Source organism: Eubalaena glacialis, chromosome 8, assembly GCF_028564815.1.
Source record: "Eubalaena glacialis isolate mEubGla1 chromosome 8, mEubGla1.1.hap2.+ XY, whole genome shotgun sequence".
NCBI lineage: Eukaryota > Metazoa > Chordata > Mammalia > Artiodactyla > Balaenidae > Eubalaena > Eubalaena glacialis.
The window spans coordinates 91,474,220-91,500,139 of NC_083723.1; the positions used below are offsets into that span (position 1 = coordinate 91,474,220).

The 25,920-nt window shown below is 38.0% G+C and overlaps 1 protein-coding gene across 1 annotated transcript; it reads right to left on the reverse strand.

Moving 5' to 3' along the window:
• Positions 1–10,765: 10,765 nt before the first annotated feature.
• Positions 10,766–12,161, reverse strand: LOC133096375 (protein DEK-like). The gene has a single exon (XM_061197947.1). The coding sequence runs from the start codon at positions 12,036–12,038 to the stop codon at positions 10,911–10,913; it is 1,128 nt and encodes a 375-aa protein (XP_061053930.1). The 5' UTR covers positions 12,039–12,161; the 3' UTR covers positions 10,766–10,910.
• Between the last annotated feature and the right edge of the window lie 13,759 nt (positions 12,162–25,920).

A 25,920-nucleotide genomic window follows, 5' to 3' on the forward strand; every position in this document is an offset into this window, starting at 1 on the left:
CCTCCACGGGTGCCCGGGCCCGAGGCCCTAGAAGGCTCTGGCCTGCTTCTCCCAGCTACTCAGCGCGGCGGTTCTCCAGCGACAGAGGAGGAGCGCGCAGGGATGCCCCCGCCCAAGTGCTGGGGAGCCGCGTCTTCTCTAAGCAAGCCGGCCGGGGGTCCTTGGTCAGGGGGCCATGCTCTGACTGCGGAGAGCTGGAGACAGGGAACTCGCCGCCTGGGACTGGCAGTCCTACCTTCACGGCCCTGGCGGCCCAACCAGCCGATAAACTGAAGTTTTCAGTTAAGGTTTTATTTTACTGTTCTTAGGACAATGAAGGTAAATCAAACTGTATAATCTTATAAGCTAAAATAATAAAATTTGGATACAAATATAAAACGATCTGTATAATATGAGCTAGATCGTCTTTTATTCCCTATATGTAACAGAGGGCCTGGCTCGTGAGTGCTCAAGAAATATTTTCTATAATGAGTGAGAAAATATAACAAATTATTCACACATTTTTTTTTTATACAGCAGGTTCTTATTATTCATCAGTGTTATACACATCAGTGTATACATGTCAATCCCAATCGCCCAATTCATCACATCACCACCCCAACCCCCTGCCTCTTTCCCCCCTTGGTGTCCATATGTTTGTTCTCTACATCTGTGTCTCAATTTCTGCTCTGCAAACTGGTTCATCTGTACCATTTTTCTAGGTTCCACATACATGCGTTAATATACGATATTTGTTTTTCTCTTTCTGACTTACTTCACTCTATATGACAGTCTCTAGATCCATCCACATCTCAACAAATGACCCAATTTCGTTCCTTTTTATGGCTGAGTAATATTCCATTGTATCTATGTACCACATCTTCTTTATCCATTCGTCTGTCGATGGGCATTTAGGTTGCTTCCATGACCTGGCTATTGTAAATAGTGCTGCAATGAACATTGGGGTGCATGAGTCTTTTTAAATTACGGTTTTCTCTGGGTATATGCCCAGTAGTGGGATTGCTGGATCATATGGTAATTCTATTTTTAGTTTTTTAAGGAACCTCCATACTGTTCTCCATAGTGGCTGTATCAATTTACATTCCCACCAACAGTGCAAGAGGGTTCCCTTTTCTCCACACCCTCTCCAGCATTTGTTGTTTGTAGATTTTCTAATAATGCCCATTCTAACTGGTGTGAGGTGATACCTCATTGTAGTTCTGATTTCCATTTCTCTAATAATTAGTGATGGTGAGCAGCTTTTCATATGCTTCTTGGCCATCTGTATGTCTTCTTTGGAGAAATGTCTATTTAGGTCTTCTGCCCATTTTTGGATTGGATTGTTTGTTTTTTTAATATTGAGCTGCATGAGCTGTTTATATATTTTGGAGATTAATCCTTTGTCCGTTGATTCGTTTGCAAATATTTTCTCCCATTCTGAGGGTTCTCTTTTCGTCTTGTTTATGGTTTCCTTTGCTGTGCAAAAGCTTTGAAGTTTCATTAGGTCCCATTTGTTTATTTTTGTTTTTATTTCCATTACTCTAGGAGGTGGATCAAAAAAGATCTTGCTGTGATTTATGTCAAAGAGTGTTCTTCCTATGTTTTCCTCTAAGAGTTTTAGAGTGTCTGGTCTTACATTTAGGTCTCGAATCCATTTTGAGTTTATTTTTGTGTATGGTGTTACGGAGTGTTCTAATTTCATTCTTTTACATGTAGCTGTCCAGTTTTCCCAGTACCACTTATTGAAGAGACTGTCTTTTCTCCATTGTATATCCTTGCCTCCTTTTGCATAGATTAGTTAACCATAGGAGCATGGGTTTATCTCTGGGCTTTCTATCTTGTTACATTGATCTATGTTTCTGTTTTTGTGCCAGTACCATATTGTCTTGATTACTGTAGCTTTATAGTATAGTCTGAAGTTAGGGAGTCTGATTCCTCCAGCTCTGTTTTTTTCCCTCAAGACTACTTTGGCTATTCAGGGTGTTTTGTGTCTCCACACAAATTTTAAGATTTTTTGTTCTAGTTCTGTAAAAAATGCCATTGGTAATTTGATAGGGATTGCATTGAATCTGTAGATTGCTTTGGGTAGTAGGGTCATTTTCACAATATTGATTCTTCCAATCCAAGAACATGGTACATCTCTCCATCTGTTGGTATCATGTTTAATTTCTTTCATCAGTGTCTTATAGTTTTCTGCATACAGGTCTTTTGTCTCCCTAGGTAGGTTTATTCCTAGGTATTTTATTCTTTTTGTTGCAATGGTAAATGGGAGTGTTTCCTTAAATTCTCTTTCAGATTTTTCATCATTAGTGTATAGGAATGCAAGAGATTTCTGTGCATTGATTTTGTATCCTGCAACTTTACCAAATTCATTGATTAGCTGTAGTAGTTTTCTGGTGGCATCATTAGGATCCTCTATGTATACTATCATGTCATCTGCAAACAGTGACAGTTTTACTTCTTCTTTTCCAATTTGTATTCCTTTTATTTCTTTTTCTTCTCTGATTGCTGTGGCTAAGACTTCCAAAACTATGTTGAATAATAGTGGCAAGAGTGGGCATCCTTGTCTTGTTCCTGAACTTAGAGGAAATGCTTTCAGTTTTTCACCATTGAGAATGATGTTTGCTGTGGGTTTGTCATATATGGCCTTTATTATGTTGAGGTAGGTTCCTCTATGCCCACTTTCTGGAGAGTTTTTATCATAAATGGGTGTTGAATTTTGTCAAAAGCTTTTTCTGCATCTATTGAGATGATCATATGATTTTTATTCTTCAATTTGTTAATATGGTGTATCACATTGATTGATTTGCGTATACTGAAGAATCCTTGCATCTCTGGGATAAATCCCACTTGGTCATGGTGTATGATCCTTTTAATGTGTTGTTGGATTCTGTTTGCTAGTATTTTGTTGAGGATTTTTGCATCTATATTCATGAGTGATACTGGTCTGTAATTTTCTTTTTTTGTAGTATCTTTTTCTGGTTTTGGTATCAGGGTGATGGTGGCCTCATAGAATGAGTTTGGAAGTGTTCCTTCCTCTGCAGTTTCTTGGAAGAGTTTGAGAAGGTTGGGTGTTAGCTCTTCTCTAAATGTTTGATAGAATTCACCTGTGAAGCCATCTGGTCCTGGACTTTTGTTTGTTGGAAGATTTTTAATCACAGTTTCAATTTCATTACTTGTGATTGGTCTGTTCATATTTTCTATTTCTTCCTGGTTCAATCTTGGGAGGTTATGCCTTTCTAAGAATTTGTCCATGTCTTCCAGGTTGTCCATTTTATTGGCATACAGTTGCTTGTAGTAATATCTTAGGATGCTTTGTATTTCTGCAGTGTCTGTTGCAACTTCTCCTTTTTCATTTCTAATTTTATTGATTTGAGTTGTCTCCCTCTTTTTCTTGATGAGTCTGGCTAATGGTTGATCAATTTTGTTTATCTCCTCAAAGAACCAGCTTTTAGTTTTACTGATCTTTGCTATTGTTTTCTTTGTTTCTATTTCATTTATTTCTGCTCTGATCTTTATGATTTCTTTCCTTCTGCTAACTTTGGGTTTTGTTTGTTCTTCTTTCTCTAGTTCCTTTAGGTGTAAGGTTAGATTGTTTATTTCACATTTTTCTTGTTTCTTGAGGTAGGCTTTTATAGCTATAAACTTCCCTGTTAGAACTGCTTTTGCTGCATCCCATAGGTTTTGGATCATCGTGTTGTCATTGTCATTTGTCTCTAGGTATTTTTTGATTTCCTCTTTGATGTCTTCAGTGATCTCTTGGTTACTTAGTACCATATTGTTTAGCCTCCATGTGTTTGTGTTTTTTACGTTTTTTTCCCTGTAATTGATTTCTAATCTCATAGCGTTGTGGTCAGAAAAGATGCTTGATATGATTTCAATTTTCTTAACTTTACTGAAGCTTGATTTGTGACCCAAGATGTGATCTATCCTGGAGAATGTTCTGTGTGCACTTGAGAAGAAAGTGTAACTTGCTGTTTCTGGATGGAATGTCCTATAAATATCAATTAAATCTAACTGGTCTGTTGTGTCATTTAAAGCTTCTGTTTCCTTGTTTATTTTCATTTTGGATGATCTTTCCATTGGTGTAAGTGAGGTGTTAAAGTCCCCCACTATTATTGTGTTACTGTTGATTTCCTCTTTTATAGCTGTTAGCAGTTGCCTTATGTATTGAGGTGCTCCTATGTTGGGTGCATATATATTTATAATTGTTATATCTTCTTCTTGGATTGATCCCTTGATCATTATGTAGTGTCCTTCCTTGTCTCTTGTAACATTCTTTATTTTAAAGTCTATTTTATCTGATATGAGTATTGCTACTCCAGCTTCCTTTTGATTTCCATTTGCATGGAATATCTTTTTCCATCCCCTCACTTTCAGTCTGAATGTGTCCCTAGGTCTGAAATGGGTCTCTTACAGACAGCATATATGGGTCTTGTTTTTGTATCCATTCAGCAAGCCTGTGTCTTTTGGTTGGAGCATTTAATCCATTCACATTTAAGGTAATTATCGATATGTATGTTCCTATGACCATTGTCTTAATTGTTTTGGGTTTGTTTTTGTAGGTCCTTTTCTTCTCTTGTGTTTCCCGCTTAGAGAAGTTCCTTTATCAGTTACTGTAGAGCTGGTTTGGTCGTGTTGAATTCTCTTACCTTTTGCTTGTCTGTAAAGCTTTTGATTTCTCCATCGAATCTGAATGAGATTCTTGCTGGGTAGAGTAATCTTGGTTGTAGGTTCTTCCCTTTCATCACTTTAAGTATATCATGCCACTCCCTTCTGGCTTGTAGAGTTTCTGCTGAGAAATCAGCTGTTAACCTTATGGGAGTTCCCTTGTATGTTATTTGTCGTTTTTCCCTTGCTGCTTTCAATAATTTTTCTTTGTCTTTAATTTTTGCCAGTTTGATTACTGTGTGTCTCGGCGTGTTTCTCCTTGGGTTTATCCTGTATGGGACTCTCTGTGCTTCCTGGACTTGGGTGGCTATTTCCTTTCCCATGTTAGGGAAGTTTTTGACTATAATCTCTTCAAATATTTTCTCTGGTCCTTTCTCTCTCTCTTCTCCTTCTGGGACCCCTATAATGCGAATGTTGTTGCATTTAATGTTGTCTTAGAGGTCTCTTAGGCTGTCTTCATTTCTTTTCATTCTTTTTTCTTTATTTTGTTCTGCAGCTGTGAATTCCACCATTCTGTCTTCCAGGTCACTTACCCGTTCTTCTGCCTCAGTTATTCTGCTATTGATTCCTTCTAGTGTAGTTTTCATTTCAGTTATTGTATTGTTCATCTCTGTTTGTTTGTTTGTTAATTCTTCTAGGTGTTTGTTAAACATTTCTGCATCTTCTCCATCTTTGCCTCCATTCTTTTTCCGAGGTCCTGGATCATCTTCACTATCATTATTCTGAATTCTTTTTATGGAAGGTTGCGTATCTCCACTTCATTTGACTGTTTTTCTGGTGTTTTATCTTTTTCCTTCATCTGGTACATAGCCCTCTGCCTTTTCATCTTGTCTATCTTTCTGTGAATGTGGTTTTTGCTCCACAGGCTGCAGGATTGTAGTTCTTCTTGCCTCTGCTGTCTGCCCTCTGGTGGATGAGGCTATCTAAGACGCTTATGCAAGTTTCCTCCACACATTTTTCATGTCTAGAAAACACTGTCAGTTTGGAGAGACGTATTCTAAGTCTTTTTCTGTGACTCAAACTATATATAATTAAAAATACATATTTCAGTTAACTTGGTATATAGAATTAAGGGCTTTCTGACTGGTGTGCATTTTGTAAGCCAACTGTACATGATCAGCAAATACTATAACAATTTTTACTTATTTACATATGGATGAAGAAGTACCAAATAGTGAAGTAAATCATGGTGCACCAACCAGATTTTCTATATCTAAAAAATCTTGTGATACGTTTCAACAGCAAAAAGACAAATAACCAAATTTAAAAATGGACAAAGGACATGAATAGACATTTCTTCAAATAAAATATATAATAGGTACATGAAAATATGCTCAACATCACTAGTCATTGGGGAAATGCAAATTAAAACCACAATAAGATATCACCTTATACCTGTTAGAATGGCCATTATCAAAAAGACAAGAGATAACAAATGCTGGCAAGGATGTGGAGAAAAGGGAACCCTTGTGAACTGTTGGTGGGAATGTAAATTAATGCAGCCACTAGGGAAAACAGTATGGAGGTTCTTCGAAAAATTAAAAACAAAGCTATCATATGATCCAGCAATTCCACTTCTGGGAATATATCCAAAGGAAACAAAAACATTAACTCAAAAAGATATCTGCAACCCTGTGTTCGTAGCAGCATTAGTTACAATAGCCAAGACATGAAAACAACCTCAGTGCCCAACAACAGACGAATGTATAAAGAAGTTATGATATATATATACAATGGAATATTACTCAGCCATAAAAAATGAGGAAATCCTAACATTTGCACCAACTTGGATGGACCTTGGAGGAGTTATGTTAAATATGTCAGACAGAGAAAGCCAAATACTGTATTATCTCAATTATATGTGGAACCTAAAAAGAAAACAAAGCAAAGCAAAACAAAATAAAAACCAAACTTATAGAAAAAGAGTCAGACTTGTGGTTACCAGAGGTAAAGAATCAGGGGAGGAAAAATTGGAGCAAGGAGGTGGTCAAAAGGTACAAACTTCCAGTTATAAGATAATAAGTGCTAAGGATGTGATATATCCAATACAACATGATGACTATGGCTAACACTGCTGTCTGATATATAGGAAAGTTATTAAGAGAGTAAATCCTAATTCTCATCACAAAGAGAAAATTTTTTCCTTTTTTCTTTCCTTCTTTCTTTTATTTTTATGTATATGAGAAGATGGATGGTAACTGAATCTATTGTGGTAATCATTTCAGAATATATGTAAATCAAACCATCCTGCTGTATACCTTAAGTTTATACAGTGATGTACGTCAATTATTTCTCAACAAAACTGGGGGGAAATCTTATGAAAGATAGAAATTACTATTACAAGTGTATTTCAAGGACGAATAGAGGGGAAATGCATTTAGGTTGTAGTTACTAGGAATGAAAACCTTCAATACATTTTTTAAAAATTTGAGTTAATTAGGTCTACAACTCGGAGCCATAAGAAATTGCTTAAAGACCAAGTTTTCTTACAGAATTAATAGATGTTGGCAGAATTTATAATTAGTCATATTACCTGGTGTTGGTAGAGTCCATATTCCCATTACTTTCTTTCCTTGTTTGTATGGATTTCATTAACAGAAATGTATTGGGGAAATGTACACAATAGGTGTTTAATAAATATTAAGTGAACAAATGAAAAATGATGAAGAAAAATGATTTTGTAACCTATTTTTATAGTTGAATGTTCTGGTTTTTTCATTTAGCAAATAGTTATTGAGCACATACTTTGTGCTGGGCACTGTTCCAGAACCGCAGATACAGACACAGTGGAGCCCAAGTTCCTACCCTTAAGGCACTCACATCCTAGAGTATCAGGCTAGTCCTGATGGAGTGCTTAGTTAGTGCCTGGCAGAGTTCTAGTGCATTACACATATTAACCCATTTAATCTCCACAAGTGCTCTATATTGTTGGTGCTGTTATTATCCATCGTCATTTTACTGATGAGGAATCTGAGGGTCAGAGAAGTTGGAGAAACTTGCCTATAGTCACACAGTTAATAGGAACTGACAAGTTCAAACCCAGGCAGTACAGTTCCAGAGCTGTCTCTGTGACCTGTTTATGACTACAGGAGAAAGTAAAATAGGAATAGGTTTGGTGATGAAACTCCAAATGGGCAACTATTTTACTAATGGGTGAAAGTTTTATAGTAATTTAGTGTCCATTGTCAATCAGAAATCTTTTCACGTGTATTGCTTGAATAATTGAGTGACTCTTACTAGACACTGGGTGAAAGTTTTGACACTAGTACTTAAGATTCTTGGACTAAAATTTCTCTTTGTAGACCAATATGACAATTCTCACTGTTATGTTTATGTATTTTTTAAAACAAGGAGTGTGATCATTTATTCTGTCAATATATTTTTCTTTCACAGTTTAATTCTAAAAATTTGAAAGAGTGGAGATCTTGATAAAGAGTAAATAGAAGGATATAATGCCATGTTAGACATTCCTGAGTGGTAATAATGGGTGTAGAAGCTTTTAGACATTATATTTCCAAAGGAGTTACATTAAATCCATTTACTATAATACAAAGAAATGTTATTTTTTTTTTTGCTTATTTTTCACACTTTGACCTGAATTGGAGATTGCTTCTTCATGTAATTTATAAATATATACAATTTCAGAGCTGTAGTAAGATGCTAGCATTATGGCTAGAGAAATGAAGAAGGGTGGAGCTGGACTATTTGGTTGACGTCTAGGCAGCTAGTCTGAGCAAGTTAGGAAAGAAGAGGATTGAGACTAGTTTGAAAAAGTGGACGGAAGCCTTGAAAGACTTACACAGAGTTGTGTGAAGAACAGTAAAGAAAGGTGCTGAAGAATAGATATTAATTAGCAAGACTGCAAGCTAACTTCACTAGGATGAGAGGAATAATACGTAGTACCCTTAGATAGGCTTCTCTGGCTCTAAAGTTCCAGAGCGTTCACAGGGGAACAAGCTGTTGCTGAAGCAAGAAGCTTGATATTTTTTAAATTCAATAGACATTTTTTTTTTTTTTTTAATGTTTGAGAACCAGTAGTTAATTTAATTTAATTTAATTTATTTATTTATTTGGCTGCACTGCACAGCATGCAGGATCCCAGTTCCGCGACCAGGGACCAAACCCAAGCCCCTTGCAGTGGAAGTGCACAGTCCCAACCACTGGACCGCCAGGGAAGTCCCTTGATGTCCTATTTACATCCTCACTCAACAGTCCTGAAGCACCGGCTGGCCTCTTCCTCTTCTGTAAGCGCTTGGGAATAAGCTGCAGAGGCAAACAGGGGCAGGATGGCTGAACAATGACTTGCCTGAGCCCAGACCACACTGTGTTTTTCTGTTAGTGTTTGGAATAGAATTCGAAGTCCTTAAGATTTTATATTATTTAGCCTTCAATAGATTTTCAGATACCTGAACTTTAAAGTATCATTCCTTCCCTTTGCTTTTCCATGATTGGGCATATTTATGAGAACAACTGAAACTTTAAATCTCCTACTTTCATTGTCAGTAAAAGCGGCAGAAATGACAGCAATAAAAAGTCTTGGCTTCTATTCTAATCGATGACCAATCCTTTCCTATCTAAGCAAGCCCATGTGACAGAAAGCAGTGATCTGTAACACCATTATCGCTACAGGCCAGCCAGCAATTTTGTTACAAAACCTTCTGAGGCAGTTTGTAATTTGGCTGTTTTTTTTTTTTTTTTTGGTGATTTATTATTTTTATTGACAAGGTTTATAGGAACAAGTTAAATATTTAAAACCAAATGCCAATTATTAAGTCTCATTTAGTTGTTTATTCCATTCATTTGTATTAAGTATACCTTTCTCTAATGTCTTAATAACTTTATCAAGAAACAAGTCAAACCTGTGAAAACACCTGTTAACAGTCAACATATATCATTTTTATATATTTCTGTTCTATGATGCAAAGATATTTTAAACATTCAATGGTTTATCAAAGGCCTAATTCTTGTATAAGCAGCATGTTTTATTTTAAAATTAAGAGATTATTTAATAAACCGATTAAGACAGTTAATTTAAAAGACAAAATTAGTCTCATTCAGGAGTGGTTCATATGTTGATCACCTAGAATCCTAATTGGCCAAAATGTAACGCTTAACACCCCTGATTCCACAAATACATTAAGTTTCTTTAATGTTAAAAATAAGTCTATTATCACTTTTGAGAAATACTTTGTCAGATACCCACTACTGTCTACACATTATCTTAATCTGGAATTACAACTGGTACTTTCACCATAATTATAAAGGTGGCCAGGTTTCCTGTAAATATCAGCATTTTATATGGGCAAAAGCAGTTAATAAAAATCAGTGCATTTATTATAAGCCAAATGTGCTTCTACTTAATCCAACTCTCCCAAATTTTTGAAGTTTTGATGTGTTGATTTTGGTCTATCCTCACTATAAAATGTATCTACAGACACTGTTGTAGGGTTAACACTAAAACTATAAATTGATGACACTTCCAAGGCAAAGCAGAGAACTATCTGTTCCTTCAGTATTTTCTTCACTGAATTCTGACTTTCACTGCTCCGTCATACCATCTGGCTGAACACTGACATTTCATAGTTTATAATAACTGTAAAGATATGTACTTATATGAGTTTAAAAATTGATCTGCACAAAAGAAATAAAAAAACTTTATATACAACAAATTCGTTTTTAAAAATACAAAAATAACATCTGTCACTCTTGTCATGCTGACAATTTGACATATATACACATGCAGGAGAAAAGTTCCGATTCAGTCATCTGGACGGCTGAAGCTTGTGTGTTTTTAATATGATGAACACACTGCCACTGAGTTTTCACACTGACAGATGTGTATTCAAAATATTTCATATGCTAAATACTGCAATAGTCTCTGCACGTATAAATGCCAGTTATGATCGTTTCTGTTCTATGATTAAAAGTATGTCTTAAGCTAATATTGCGCGCACACTAAAAACTACAACAGTTCAAGAATCTATAGTCTTACATAAAGAAATCCAAAATGTACAAAATACAACTATAAAAGCAAGGGACAATTACTGCCATGCAAAAATTTAAACTAAAAACTGCATAGAAATGCAATTTAAAATGGCAAACGCAAATTCACCTAACACTCAAGATAAAAAGGTCAGAAGGGAGTTCTACCAACACAACGCTTGCAAAGATTTAGAAAAGGAAATACATTCTCTTTGCTGGTATAATGGTATAAATCAGATCTTTAAATCCATGGGTACAGGTCATCTGTTTCTGTCCTCTTAAGAAATTAGCTCTTTAACAGTTGTTTTTATGAACTCTTTTCTTTCAGTTAAGTCATAAGCAGGATAATTTTCATATACCTCTTTGCAAATCTGTTTCATTGTGACTTCCTCCAAGTTAGCACTGGCCAATAATTTCTTTACTGTTTCCTTTAACTCTTCATCTGTAGGAGGCTTCTTCAATTTTTTAATTAAAGGTTCATCATCTGAACTATCCTCAGATTCACTTTCTTTTTTGGAACTATTTTGATTCTTCTTGGTGGTACTGCTATCTGCCTTCTTAACATTAGCACTTTTTACAGATTTTTTACTTTTAGAAGTGGCTTTCTGTTTGGGTTTTTCTCTTTTGGATGTCTTTTTTGGTGGCTCCTCTTCACTTTCTTTATCTTCATCATCTGAAGACTCTTCTTTGTTTTTCTTTTCCTCTTCATCACTGCTAGATTCATCCGACAGAATTTCAGGACATTTGGTTCGCTTAGCTTTCCTGGACATTCCAGAACTGTTCCGTTCCTTCCTGTTGCCTTTGCTAGAAGTTTTTTTAGATTTTGGCAATGGTTTGCCGGAAGGCTTTGGATGCATTAAGAAATTCAAGATCCTTTTCACCAGTTCACTATTTACACCTGATCGCTCCAAATCAAGAACCTCGCAGATGCTCTTTAACATGGCATTTCTAAATTTTTTCAACATTTCTTCCTTCTTTTTATATTGGATACTTCCTTTTTCAAATGGAAATCCACTGAACTGACCCACATTCTTCTTTAATGAGGACACTGTGCCTGGTCTGTTGTAAAGCAGTTTATGTAGATTTCTAAGTTCATCCATTTTCTTCTTACTCAGAAAAAAATATATCCTTTCAATTTCACAAAGTTTCTGCCCCTTTCCTTGTGCAATTGTAAATGGCTCTCTTTGCAAGGAAGAGACTTGCATTGTCAACCTCTCTACTTTTTTCTTTTCCCTCTTGCCTTCCACGATGAGACTCTTTTCTTTCTCTTCCTCTTCCTCCTCCTCCTCGTCGTCCTCGTCCTCCTCTTCACTTTCTTCTCTCGGGCCGGGCATTTCGGGCTCTTTCTCGGACGCGGGCTGGGCGGGGGCTCCCTCTCCCTCTGCAGCAGGGCCGGAGGAGGACATGCTGTGGACCACGGGTCCCGGCCGCCGCGGGCCTGGCGCGCGAGGGCACGAAGACGCTCCGGGAGGCAGCGACGGTCACCGAGGAGGACGCGCGCCGGCCGCTCGCTGGCGTGGCGCTTGCGCCGCGCTCTCGGCTGCCCAGAATCCTGGCTGTTTTAATTAAACCTTACCAGCCCAGATTGCAGAGAGAAAGTACTGGGAATTTTCCACTGAAATGTCACTCTTAAGACAGTGTTTTACTATAAATTTGATATCAGAAATCATAACAATATTTAATACCAGATAATTGGCATAACAATGATCTTGACTGACAGCTTGTGAACTTGGGAAGTTAAATTAAAATTGATATGCTTATTTGTCTCTTGAACTGTCAAATCAACACAAGCACCTTTTGCTTTTTCAGCACTGCTACAGCTTGGGGCAGTTGGCTGCAATCCGTAGTTAATTCTGTGCATTTTAGCAGGAGATGGGATTTGAGTTCGTTTTTCTCTTTTCTTCTTGTTTTTGACCTTAGAGAAGGATAATGAGAATTATAGTATTGGTAAATTTACCAGTACAAACTGGGGCCATAGAAAGCTAAATGGCTAGAAGAATATTTTCTTGGCTTAATTAATCTCTTCAGAGAGTTTAGGGCGTGTAAAGCAGCGAATAATTGCAATGGCTACCATTACTGAGTGCTTACTGTGTGCTGGGTACTAGGCTAAAACCATTCCTGCATTTACGACTATAGAACCACTCTTATAGAGGAAGATAACAGCACCACTTCATAGATGAGGAAATTTGCCCAAATCCCCCAGCCAGTAAGTGGTGGATTTGTGATTTCAACTTTGCTCTGCTTAACCCTGGAGACTATGTTTTAAACTATATCATAATGCTTCCTGTCACAAACTACCCCCTTTCTACCAAAAATCAAATTCTTTTTCCAAGTCTAAGTTAAGGTGAGGTTTTTCTTATATTGTCTTTTATCTAAAGGAAAGCTATTTATTCTAGAGCTACATACAAAAAAAAAGAGATAAATATAAAACATTCAATTCACCTACTTTTAGCTTAAGAACAGTCATAAAGCAATATAATTTTACAAAAGTGAACATTATTATTTTTATTTTACTTCTATATTACAGCTGGTTGGGAGAGAGAGAAGTAAGGTGAAGCAAAGAGAAGATGAAAAGGAGAAATGAAAAGGAATGACGAGGAAGTTGAGGGGAAAGGAAGATTGATGGGAGTGAGAAAAGGAAGCATGGAAACAATTCCTAGAAACAGTGAGGAAGGCTCTTGTACCATCTTTGACCTTCACCACTGAGAATTTTTTCCATGTCTCTCTTTAATCAAGTTCTTTCTTTTAATATGATCAATTTCTTCCCTCCATTGACTTCATCTTCTTTGCCTTCAAAAATACACAGCTCTCTTCTAACATGAAGAAACCTTCCCTTGGTCTTGAGCCCTTTCTATCACTGGTTGAATTAGTGATTGACTTGAGAACAAGGTCTGGGCATCCATTTACCAGGCATTAGCTGCTAAGCCCTAGGGGTACAGAGAAGCACCAGGACGGGCTCTTTCCTTTTCATAAGCAAACTTTCTGAATGATTGGAAATTAATCATGAGCAGGTAGATATATCTAAGACCATATTTTATAATGATAAATCAATTAAGAATAAAAATCTGCCAAACCAGCTTATAGTGTTATGTAGATAGATCAACTACCATAGCAATTGTTTTCCCTTTTTCAACCACTTATTTCTTCTTTTTGTGGACTGTGATTACTTTCTTCATTTCCTTTCTGTCCTCTCATTGTGACAGTTTGGTACATGACTATCCCCCTTCTAAGTTGCACCCTTGAATGTCACCAATTACTTCCTTATTGAAAAATCACATGTTTCTTTTACTCTCATACCTTCTCTTCTTTCTATTGTACACATTGTGTGTATATATTGTATGATTTCCTTCACCGCTTCTCTCCACTCTCAAATTATTTCTTTCTAGAACTGTAGCTCAAATCATTCTGGTTTAGAATAGCTTTATCTCAAACTGGATAAGCTTGGTTAGAAAAGCTTTATCTTGAACAATCTAAGTTTGGCTTGCTAAATTTGGGGCAAGCCACTCAAGTTGAGGTTCTGAGTATTCTAAGTCATATATTCAGGTCATAGATTTCATTCCTTTACATCTGGAATATACCTTCAAATGATGATGGTTTCTCTCCTGAAAGGAGATAGGGTCTTGTGTGCAATTTTTCAGCTGGGGGGATTATTTTATATTTGATACACATATATCAGAAGTAAACATGGATTTTAGAAATCTCACTTTTTAAAAAAATTAATTTTATTGAAGTGTAGCTGACTTACAATGTTGTGTTAATTTCTACTGTACAGCAAAATGATTCAGTTGTACATATATATACATTCTTTTTCATATTCTTTTCCATTATGGTTTATCACAGGATATTGAATATAGTTCCCTGTGCTATACAGTAGGACCTTGTTGTTTATCCATTCTATATATGATAGTTTGCATCTACTAAACCCAAACTCCCACTCCATCCCTCCCCCACCCCATTCCTCCCCCTTGGAACCACAAGTCTGTTCTGTATGTCTGTGAGTCTGTTTCTGTTTCATAGATAAGTTCATTTGTGTCATATTTTAGATTCCACATATAAGTGATATCATATGGTATTTGTCTTTGTCTTTCTGACTTACTTCACTTAGTATGGTAATCTCCAGGTCCATCCATGTTGCTGCAGATGGCATTATTTCATTCTTTTCTTATGGCTGAGTAGTATTCCATTGTATATACATACCACATCTTCTTTATCCATTCATCTGTTGATAGACATTTAGGTTGTTTCTATGTCTTGGTTATTGTAAATTAGAAATCTCATTTTTTGATATCCAATGATTCAGGCTTTTTGGCTTTCTGGGTATAGGGTTTGCGGGTCCAGGGGAAAAGTCCAACTTTGCTAAAAGTAATCTAAATTGAGTTCTAACTTTGTCTCATCCACCTTCTCTTACTTTAGCAGGAAGACCACCAAACTCCCTGGATTTTACCATAAGAACTTGAACAACAATATCCTTACTATAAAGGCACAGACTATCTGCTCAAATATTAGGTAACATTTTGCATATTTCTTTTCTCCATTTTGTGTGGAGTTACTCATTTTGGAGTTACTTATTTTCGGAATTGAATATCCCATGAAGGTTATCAAATTTATTATAGATATAGTTACTCTTTGCCCTTCTCTCTTTAGAATTACAAAATTTTGCATTTTTAAATGATTCTGTAGGTTTTACTTACTGACATAGTAAAGAGATTTGGGTTGTGTCCATATAAAGAAGAAATAAGTGGTTGAAAAGAGGGGAAACAGTTAATATGGTCATTTATCTATCTATATGGCAGTAAACAACTGGTTTGTCAGACTTCTTTTTTTTAAAGTTGAGAATGAGACTTTTATTTATTTATTTATTTATTTTTGGCTGTGTTGGGTCTTCGTTTCTGTGCGAGGGCTTTCTCTAGTTGTGGCAAGCGGGGGCCACTCTTCATCGCGGTGCGAGGGCCTCTCACTATCTTGTTGCGGAGCACAGGCTCCAGTCACGCAGGCTCAGTAGTTGTGGCTCACGGGCCTAGTTGCTCTGCGGCATGTGGGATCTTCCCAGACCAGGGCTCAAACCCGTGTCCCCTGCATTAGCAGGCAGATTCTCAACCACTGCGCCACCAGGGAAGCCCCCAGACTTCTATTCTTAATTGATTCAATTATCATTGTAAAATATGGTCTTAGATATCTACCAACTCATGATTAATTTCTGATTCATAATGCTGCCTCTTCTGACAATTTGCCCTTAGAAATTTTCCGATAGAAATGAAATCTTGAAAAATAAGTATTAGCTAATTTGAAGAACTTGGAACCCAGATGAAGGAAATAGAGACAATTCATATAATGAGGCTCCAATTTATTCAGCTTTAAAAGACTATACAACATTTGGGTTCTGGAATTCTTAAGAATATGGTTTAGACTTGGATTTGGTAGTAAATATCCACATTTACATTCATTATGTATAATTATTACTCCGGTAGAGCCGGTAAGGTCTGAGTTTTATTAGCCATGAATAAAGAGTGAAAAAAGAGATAACACATGCAAACACACTTAGTGAACTGTAATTTCTATGTAACTGTTAACAACAACAGTTATTGTTTTAACAGACAGGCTAACTCTCTGTAGTCAATGGAAGAAGCATGTAGTCTGTGGCAGCTTCTATCAGTCAGGATGCAGACAAAAAATAAATGGCTCGCTTAAACCAAGAAATAGAGGAGAGCTTAATGAAAGGACTGTTTACAAAGATGCATGGAAAGTAGGCAAGGTCAAAGTGAACCAGCAGGGAATGATGAGGCACAACAGAACTAGCAATAGTAGGGAAATATCACCTCCCTAGGCCTGAAGCAACAAGACAAGGGAGAAGTTACCCAAACCCAGAGAGAGAAAGCAGCTGTAGGAGTCTTTTTGACAGGTGTTGTGGTCTTTAGTAGAGGGAAAGAGTCCAACCATGGTCAAGAGAACAGATACCTAGTCTCACTCTCCTCTCGCTCACTTTGATCTACTAGTGTCTCCCATTGGCTGGACCCAAATGGAGGCCAGAAGACAACACAGCCCATTGGTGCACTTCATGTACATCAGCCTCTGGAACACAAAGTAGGGAAGAGAAGCATCAAGAGTGAATTTGCTCTGGAAGAGCAAGTAAATACATCCGGCTCACAGGCCAGGCTGATATCTATGGCCTATATCAATTCATCTGGAGTCAATTAACTTTTATTGGCCCGGATAGAATCACTCCTTCCTTTGAATGTCACCAATTACTTCCTTCTTGACAAATGTTTCTTTTACTCTCACACTTTCTATTCTTTCTATTGTACATACTGGATTATCTCACCTACCTTTTTTCCACCCAAGTCATTTATTTCTAGAACTATAGCTCAAATCTTCATTCCAGTTCAGAAAAGCTGTATCTTGAACTGGATGAGCTTGGCTTCCTAAATTTGGGACAAGACACTCAAAGGGAATTGAGGTTCTATCTGATGTTTCACTCCCAAAAGAATATGTAAAACTTAGAAGAAAGAGATCGTTGCCTTGGGTGGACAGTCGAACCATGACTTCTGAAGTCTATGAATACTGTGAGTTAGAAGCATGACAATATTGGTAGCATGCCAAAGTACACAATACTTGTCTTTACAGATCACTATCCACTGTACCAACCTCTCCTGAAACCGTCACGCAAAGGGGAAAAAGAAAAAAAGTCATACATCTTAAATTTACACAGGAACTGCTGTATCAGGAAGTGTTAAGCTGTTAGAAGATTCTGAGTCTTAAAAACACATCTTATGCAGCCATATTAGCTTTGTCTTCATGTGACTAGAGTCCATTGGATAATGGCTCTTGTTGAGTTAACCAAGATGGCTTTGCCAAGATGAGATTACCTTGAAGGAGGAGTAATTTGGCCCCTACTTTCTCTTCAATCTCATCTTGCGTTATTCACTCTAACACCCATAGTGCACATGCATACACCAGACACACACCCTCAGACAGACACACTCCGCCCACCATACTAAGCCTCCTTCTTAACTCTGTTTTGCACATGCTGTTCCTACTGCCAGGAACACTTTCTGCTCCTTGTATTTTTCCCCTCCCGCCACTCACCATATTGTATTATATTTGCTTACTAATGACATTATGCTGTGAACACCCTGAGAGTAGGGGCTATTTCTTACTTATTTGTCATTAAATCTCCAGGACCTTTTCCAGTGTTTGGCATATAATAGCTTCTCATTATCTGTTGAATTAATAAATGAATGAAGGAAATAGCAATGGGAAAAACTTTACTCACTGATATTTATTCTCAAGTTAGTTCTGCTTAGGATGATCTCATTTGTAAAGGTGAAAGAAAATTGCAAAGTGCCTGAATAATTTACAAATACAGTGTAGGTCCCAAATAAGCAGCAGAACAATAGCCAGCGTGTTGCATTGTGAGGACTCCAGACTTGTGAGACAATGGTGAGGACACTGGCTCTGCCAGTGCTATCCAGGTTAGATGCCCATCAGAATCCCTTCAGGTTACTTAGCTCATTTACTGAAGCCAGGCCTTCTGCTTCTCAGACCTTCTGAGGCAGCACCACAGGGGGTGTGTTCTGAAAGTCTGTGTTTCAGCATCTGCCCCCACGAACCCCCAGGTGGTGGTTCTGGTGCACACTCTAGCAAGAGAAGCTTTGCTTGATCCCTGAAAAGTCTTGAAGCTCCCTGAGGACTTGTGATCTTGCCATGGGCATGAGTCATTAACGATCTTAAGTTTGTAAATGATATTTGTAAATATTCAGTTTTATGTTTTAATTTTTTATGACTTGTCAGCTTTTCCCTGGGGAGATGTTTAACTTTCGTTTGCTGTTTTGTATTGCAGGGCCTTATTCACTTGATTAATTTTTCATCAGAGAATCATGCTGAGCTACTTCCGGACTCTTGAGTGGAGACAGCGCAGTATTGCTTTCCCGGTGGAATTCTCATTAATGCACCGTCTCTGTGGTCCCTGAGGACCACCAACTTCCTCATCCTCCAATTATATTTATTCTGTGGAGAGGAAGGCAGAAAGTTGGGGAAAGGTAAGCACAGCTGAGCAATGTTGAGATATGCTAGGTAGCAGAATGTTAAAACCTACTTTTGCATGTCTGTAGGTAGGAATCTACTTGTGTGTTTCCATGGAATCATCCAGTATAGTTCTGCCTCTTTGTTTTCACAATCACTTGCTTTTATTGGAAAATTGGTTATTCTAAAATTAAGCATTTAACTTCAGCGGAGACCTCCGCTAAAACTTCCGAATATGCATCCCAGTCTTGAAAATGATTGTTAGAGTCATTTAGTTAGATGGTTCTGCTGATTCTTCTATTTAGGCTTGTTACTGAAGCCAAGTGAGTCATTTTCTTATTATAGCTCATTGTAACTTAACAGATGATCTTCAGAATAGTCAACAGACCGTTCCTAATGCTCACCTGGGGGCTTTGCTGTTTCTTCATGTGAATCAGATTTTGAATGTTGTACAAAGCTGCATGAAAATGTTAGATACAAAAGAAGCCTGACATATAAGATTACGGAAGGATAGTGGATTATTACCTATTTCTATGTAACAAATTTCCACAAAGTTAGTGGCTTACCACTCACTTATTAGCTCAGAGACCCATAGGTCAAAAGTCTGGCAGGGGCTTGGCTGAGTTCTCTGCTTAGGGTCTCTGCAAGATGGAAATCAAGGCAGTGGCCTTGTGGGAGAGGGGCAGTTTTTATCTGGAGGCTCTGGGGAGGAATCTGCTGGCACACTCACTCAGGTTGTTGGCAGAATTCAGTTCCCCACAGCTGTGGGACTGAGGTTGCCATTGCTATGCTGGCTGTTGGCTGGGGGTCTTCTTAGCTCTTAGAGGCAACTATCTAGTCCTTGCATGGCACCCTCTCTATTTTCAAGGCCAGCAATGGTGCATCAAAATTTTTTTCATGCTTCAAATCTCTCTGACTACCTTCTGCTACCAGCTAGCAAAAATCCTGCTTTTAAAAGGGCTCATGTGATTAGGTCAAGCCTACCCATATATCCTCTATATCTTAGAGTCAATTGATTTGGGACTTTACAACTTAAAAATTCCATTACAGCAGTACCTAGGTTAGTGTTCAGTTGAATAACTAGGGGACAGGAATTTTGGAAATCCATCTTGGAATTCTGGCTAAAACAGACAGGGACAGTATTTAAATGATAAAACAATTATTATAATTTATAAATATATGTAATCTATATTATATATGCAACCTATATTATTCGGTTTTAATTGGCTGATAATAGGCTGCTATCTTTGGGAAAAATACTAGTTGTGACAGTATATAATATCATTGGTATATTATACATGAGCCAGAAATTAGGGTATGAGAATGTAAGATCTTTTACCAAATTTAAAGGTATACTCCCTCTTGAATTTTGAACGAAATATTTCATCTCTACAGGCAGGACTTTCAGGTCATCTAAATGCTCACTTCAATGCTGAAATCTCCTAGAAATTTCCCAATAGTTACCTGCCAGGCCTGAGGGCTCATTCTTTCCTAAGTCTGTTGCCCAGTATCGAGAATTCATTTATGGACCAAGATAGCTAATATAAAACTCCCATTCTGATTGGCTTATATTATGTTTAAAACCAGTAACATTTCGTGAGAAGTCCTTTTCCTGACCACTTCCACAGGTCAGCTAGCACACTGTGTCAAAGTTCTTACTAAACATATACATTTTTTTTCTTCAGTAGCATTGAGTGACAAGTAAAGGGGATCTGTTTACGATAATGTACTTAAAGTCTGTGAGAGAAAATAGCTTTTACAATGAGTAGAATCATAAGAACTGGGTCAAAGATTAGCATGTATGGTTGAACTATGGATTTGCATATTGACCTTGGGACCAAGAACAAAACTATAGCAAGGTGTGCAAAGAAGAGGGGAGAATCAGGAGAAGGATAAGACCAGCAAAGTGCCAAGGGGAGGATGGCTAAGGATAGCTAAGGGCTGGGATGAGACGAGCTGTCCAAACTGGCCAGAGTGAGGTTGTGCTTCTATATCTGGGCACATCCTGAAGCTTGAGTTTGAAGCAAGGCAATGAATGAAGCTAGAAAGAATGCAGAAACCAGGAGAACACAGATAATGGAGATCAGTGGTTCCTCACTTCTAATAAAACCTATCGTCTCCCTTTCTAAAAAAAAAAAAAAAAAACCACACATACAAAACCGCACATACAGACTTGTATTTAATTCTGGATCCTATAGGAATTGGGACTCTGTACAAATGTTTAGATCAGCAGTCACCCAACACAGGCTCTGGATTAGATGCAGACCCAGAATTCAGGGACAAGCCCTGAAACCACCTACAGAACCATAATGGGGCAGCAATCAGCAACAGGCACCACTATCCTTGATTCTGAAGTTACCCTCTTCTTTCACCAAGAATCTTATACACTCTGGTCATTTAGAAGTCAGTCTTACAGCTGGACCCCTGCAAGGTTTAGAAGGAGTGAGATTACAGCGGATGGGCTTATGCATGTAAGATAGGAAGAAGGGTGAGTCCTAATATCTAGATTATATTCTCAAGCAGATATGATAGATACTTAAAGTGGAACTACCTTTCATTTTTTCCTTTACAGATTCTTATCCTCCTCACACATTTCTGGCTCCTTTATGATCTAATTCTTAAACTTGCCCATCTGAGAAAACTGTTAAAAGTCTTTTTTAAGCTGGATGTTCACACAAGCTTATTTAGTTTATATTCCTGAGTTATTTAAATAATTAAGAAGGAGCCCCAAGAAATTGTCAAATGAAATAGATACCTAATAATTGATGAAATACAAATGACTTTGAACTAGAAATACAGAGCAACGGCAGATTTAGCCTCCAAGGGAAGATAGTCAAGAGGAAGCATTAGAAAATATCGTTTGGGTTTTGTCTAGGGACATTTGTCAAGAAGTCACTAAAGTTAGAGTTTTAAGATGGCACTGTTTTCTCTTCCCTTTATCAAATCTGTAGCGGGAAAAACTAGGCCAGTTGAGAAGTTCATTGATTATGAGTATCTACACTGCGTCCAGAGAGGCCTGAGAATTATCCACATAGACTGTTCCACCAGGGTGGACTCTCCCGGCCCATCTACATGTTACACTCACACTAGGGATTCAGTGTGTCAGCTATTCTCTCTGACTGGTATCACCATCAGTGGTTAAAATTTAGCTTCAGGAAGGAACAGTTTGGGGAATTTTAGTTCACTAAGCATGCCATAGCTGTCATAACTGAAGGTTAGTCTGTGTTCTTAGCTCAGTTTCTCTTTAGGAAGGAGACATTGTTACCGAAGAGGAACATCCTGAATGCTTGGGACTCCTTCTTAGGTAGGGGACTCATGTATACGGACAGATCAAGAAAGAGATTCCAGAAATGAGGCTGTGTTGGGGAAATCCATTACTAATGTGTTTGGAAAGATTCAACTACTCCTCTAGTGAGGAATCAGTTGCATTGAAGATGACCTAATTGATTATAAGTGGCAACTATAATTCATTTAATATTTGGTTGTTATCCTTTCTGTGTAGGTGAGCAGGTGCATGATTATAGTCCTAAGCCTCATTTGTATTCAGGATGCAGAGTGTTCTTAGCTGCAATATTTCACTGATGGTTATAACTCTCTGAGGTAGGCAGGGAAGTTATTAATGTTGTTATCTTTAACAGATGTATAACTGGGGCACAGAGGGATAAAGTAACTTGGCCAAAATTACAGATGTTGTAAATAACAGACCTGGGACTTGTACCCTGTCTCCTTACTCTTGCATGCCTGTAGAGGCACTTCTCTGCCACCATCCTCAGGGAAGGTGCTCTGTGATTTGTTTTTCCATAAGTGATGATAAGATTGTGCTTTTTAGTGGTGCCTTGGGAGCCCCATTAGCAATACCCATGTCTAGGGAGTGAGTGGCACAGCCTGTGCACCTTGAATGGGGCTTTTCTTCAGGTGGCAATTAACTGGCATATCATTATGATCAAAATCATGTTCTATTCAACTTTAGTAGATGAATGCAAGCCAACCTCACTGAAATGCCTAGAACAGTGCCTGGCACTTGATAGACACATAAAAACATATGTTGAATTCACTGTTATTAGTGTTACATATATGATTGAAACTTTTATAGAGTAGGTTTAGTCAGAAGAGTTTATTCATTAATTCTGTGCTTGGCATTGCTCTGGGCTCTAGGAGTTCAATGGTGAGATAAAGGTTCCTGCTCTCATGGAGCTTATTGTCTAGTACAGAGAAACAGATATTTAATAAGTAAGAAAATGTCATAAATGGCGAGCAATCCAAAGAAAATTTAAATGAATCAGGTAATAAAATGACCGGGCCAGGAAGTGGGCAAGCATTTCAGAAAATTCCCTTCTGAGGTGGTAACATGTGTATGACATGTGTGCTGAGGTGGTAACGTGTGCTGAGACCTGAATGATATGATGGTGCCTGTTGTGCAAAGATCTGGGTGATGAGATTTCCAGGACAGGACTCTTAGAAGTTAATAAGCTGGGTGGTTTTTTTTTTTCCAACATCTTTGTTGGAGTATAATTGCTCTACAATGGTGCGTTAGCTTCTGCTGTATAACAAAGTGAATCAGCCATACATATACACATATCCCCACATCCCCTCCCTCTTGCGTTTCCCTCCCACCCTCCCTATCCCACCCCTCTAGGTGGTCACAAAGCACCGAGCTGATCTCCCTGTGCTATGCGGCTGCTTCCCACCAGCCAGCTGGGTGTGTTTGAGGGACCAAAAACCCCAGAGGACCAGTGAAGTTGGAGTGTCCTAACTGAGGTACAAGAAGAACATGGGGAGGATGGAGAGCTAGTCAGGGCCTTATGGACCATGATAGGAATTCGAAATCTATTCTAACTATACTCAGAAGTTGTGGGAGGGTTTGAAGCAAGGTAGTCATAAATCTGATTTATAGTTTAGATGATTTAGACTCTTGTGTCATGAGTGGACTGTGGGGGGCAAGGGAAGTGGGTTCAAGTGAGGGATGTTGCTGGCGGGGCAGAGAGAGTGTCAGTGGAGGTGGCGAGAAGTGGTTGAGTTTGATATGTGCAAACTAGAGGTAGGACTTGGTTGATCTGATTGACTGCGAGGGGGGCGCAGGGAAAGAGATGAATCCAGGATGATTCCTAGGGTTTAGGCTTGAGCAACAGGTGGCTGGTTGTGTCATCATTTGAGGAACAGGATTTGTGTGTATGGGGTGGGGATGGAGAATCAAGAATTATTGCCCAAGACACAAATGAACTTATCTACAAAACAGAAACAGACTCATAGACATAGAGAACAGACTTGTGGTTGCCAAGGGGTGGCGGGGGAGGGAGAGGGATGGAATGGGAGTTTGGGCTTGGTAGATGCAAACTATTACATTTAGAATGGATAAGCAACAAGGTCCTAATGTATAGCACAGGGAATTATATTGAATATCCTGTGATAAACCATAATGGAAAAGAATATTAAAAAAGAATGTATATATGTGTATAACTAAGTCACTTTGCTGTATAGCAGAGACTGGCACAACACTGTAAATCAACTATACTTCAATTTTAAAAATTAAGAAAAAAAAGAATTATTGCCCAAGAGCATCCTTGCTGCCAAGAAAACTCTGCTTGTAAAGTGAGAAGCTGAAGAACGGGCAGAACTAGGATGTCAGAAGATTGGGGCTTTCTTTGATCTCTCCCTGTTGCGGTATGTAGGTCCAGGAAAGTATATTCTTAACGCTTTGTGTCTATTTCCTTTCTTAAGGAGGCGAGGTTAAATACATAAAAGTGTGTATGCACAATAACCTTCCCCAAGAGTTTTGAGCTCCTCGGGTTTCGGTGTTATACAAGTGCAACTGGTTCCCCCAAAGGTCACGCAGTGTATCTCCTCGAGAATGATTTATGTTAGCAGCTCTGGTTGTTTATCTCTTCAGCAACGCTGCTGCCAGAAATAGAAAGAAAATCCTGAGACATCTTATTCTTCATTAGGTGGCAGGAGAAGTGGTTTAATGTCCCTGTCTAAGTTATTAATTAGCCACTTAGCTCAGTTCTATACTAAAGTATAAGGAATTCTTTCTCCTCATCTTATAGGAATATTGAAGAAAGCAAAATATATCAAATAAGCAATATGAGTGTGTAGGTTACTGAAAAATAATACTTTTCTCCTCGCCACAGTTGTCTCCACAAAAGTAAGTCAAGGCTTTGAGCATCCATTAACATTTGGTTATAATTTATTCAACCATTCATCCACTGTGGTAAAATAAGCTGTCACCAGGAGATGATACTTGGGTGCCAAATGACTTCCCTGATTTCGTCAAAGACTCTAGATGGTCTTTAGATTGATGCTAATAATAGGAGTAATGAGTGAAGTCAGTCAGAATGATTATCCCCCATACACTGGTGTGGATGTTTTTCCTCTTCACATATTTAACACTCAAAGACCGTCAAGCATTTTTAAAACCCTAAACTTGTGAGACTTTTGACAGCTGAGAATTTGAGGCATTGAAGGGGTGGGGGGATTATCTAAAATTAGGCTGGAATTAGACTCTGAAGAATCTAAGTCTATTGTGGGTAAAAAAGTGGAAATTTACTTCCAATGACTAATGACCCCACCTCCCTTATCTGAATCATTCCCCTCCCCAGTGGACCAGGGCCTTACTGTGTACGCTTCCTGGACCTCTCATTTCAGAAGAAAAGGTTATGATTAATGAATTCATGATTGAATCAGACCAGTCACAATTTAAAATGTTATTCCTTCAGACAGGATTCAAAATTTTAAGAGTATATACTCAGGGAAATGCTTAGCTTAAGGGGAAAAAATGAGTCTTTGATAGTGGACTTTTAGTCACATGGCCTCTGGTTGGACATGTGTTTGAGACAAGGGGCATCTTCCTGGTTCCCCAAGTCATGACGAATCAAAGATGGACAGCTTTATCATTGTAAAGACTGGTCCTGGTGCATCTTCCATTGATTCTTTGAAGCCCAAGAACAATAGAGACTGAAATATCCACCCCTTCACTTGTAGGGCTTTCTGTAAAACAAAAAGAGTATTTTTACTGAAGCACCCTCTATTAAATATTATTTACATACATGTATTTTAGAAAAATAGCAAAATGTTTCTTTCTTAAATTCTCCTTTCTGCCATGCTTCCTCCTTACCAGTGATACATAAATAAAGATAGCTGGTTAAATTAAAGCCAATACCTGGCTGTACGTCAATGACTGAGAGCTTACTTTAGCATGGTGGGTCTCAAACTTGAGTGTACAATGTGCATCAGAATCACCCAAAGAGCCTGGTAAAATACAGATCGCTGGAC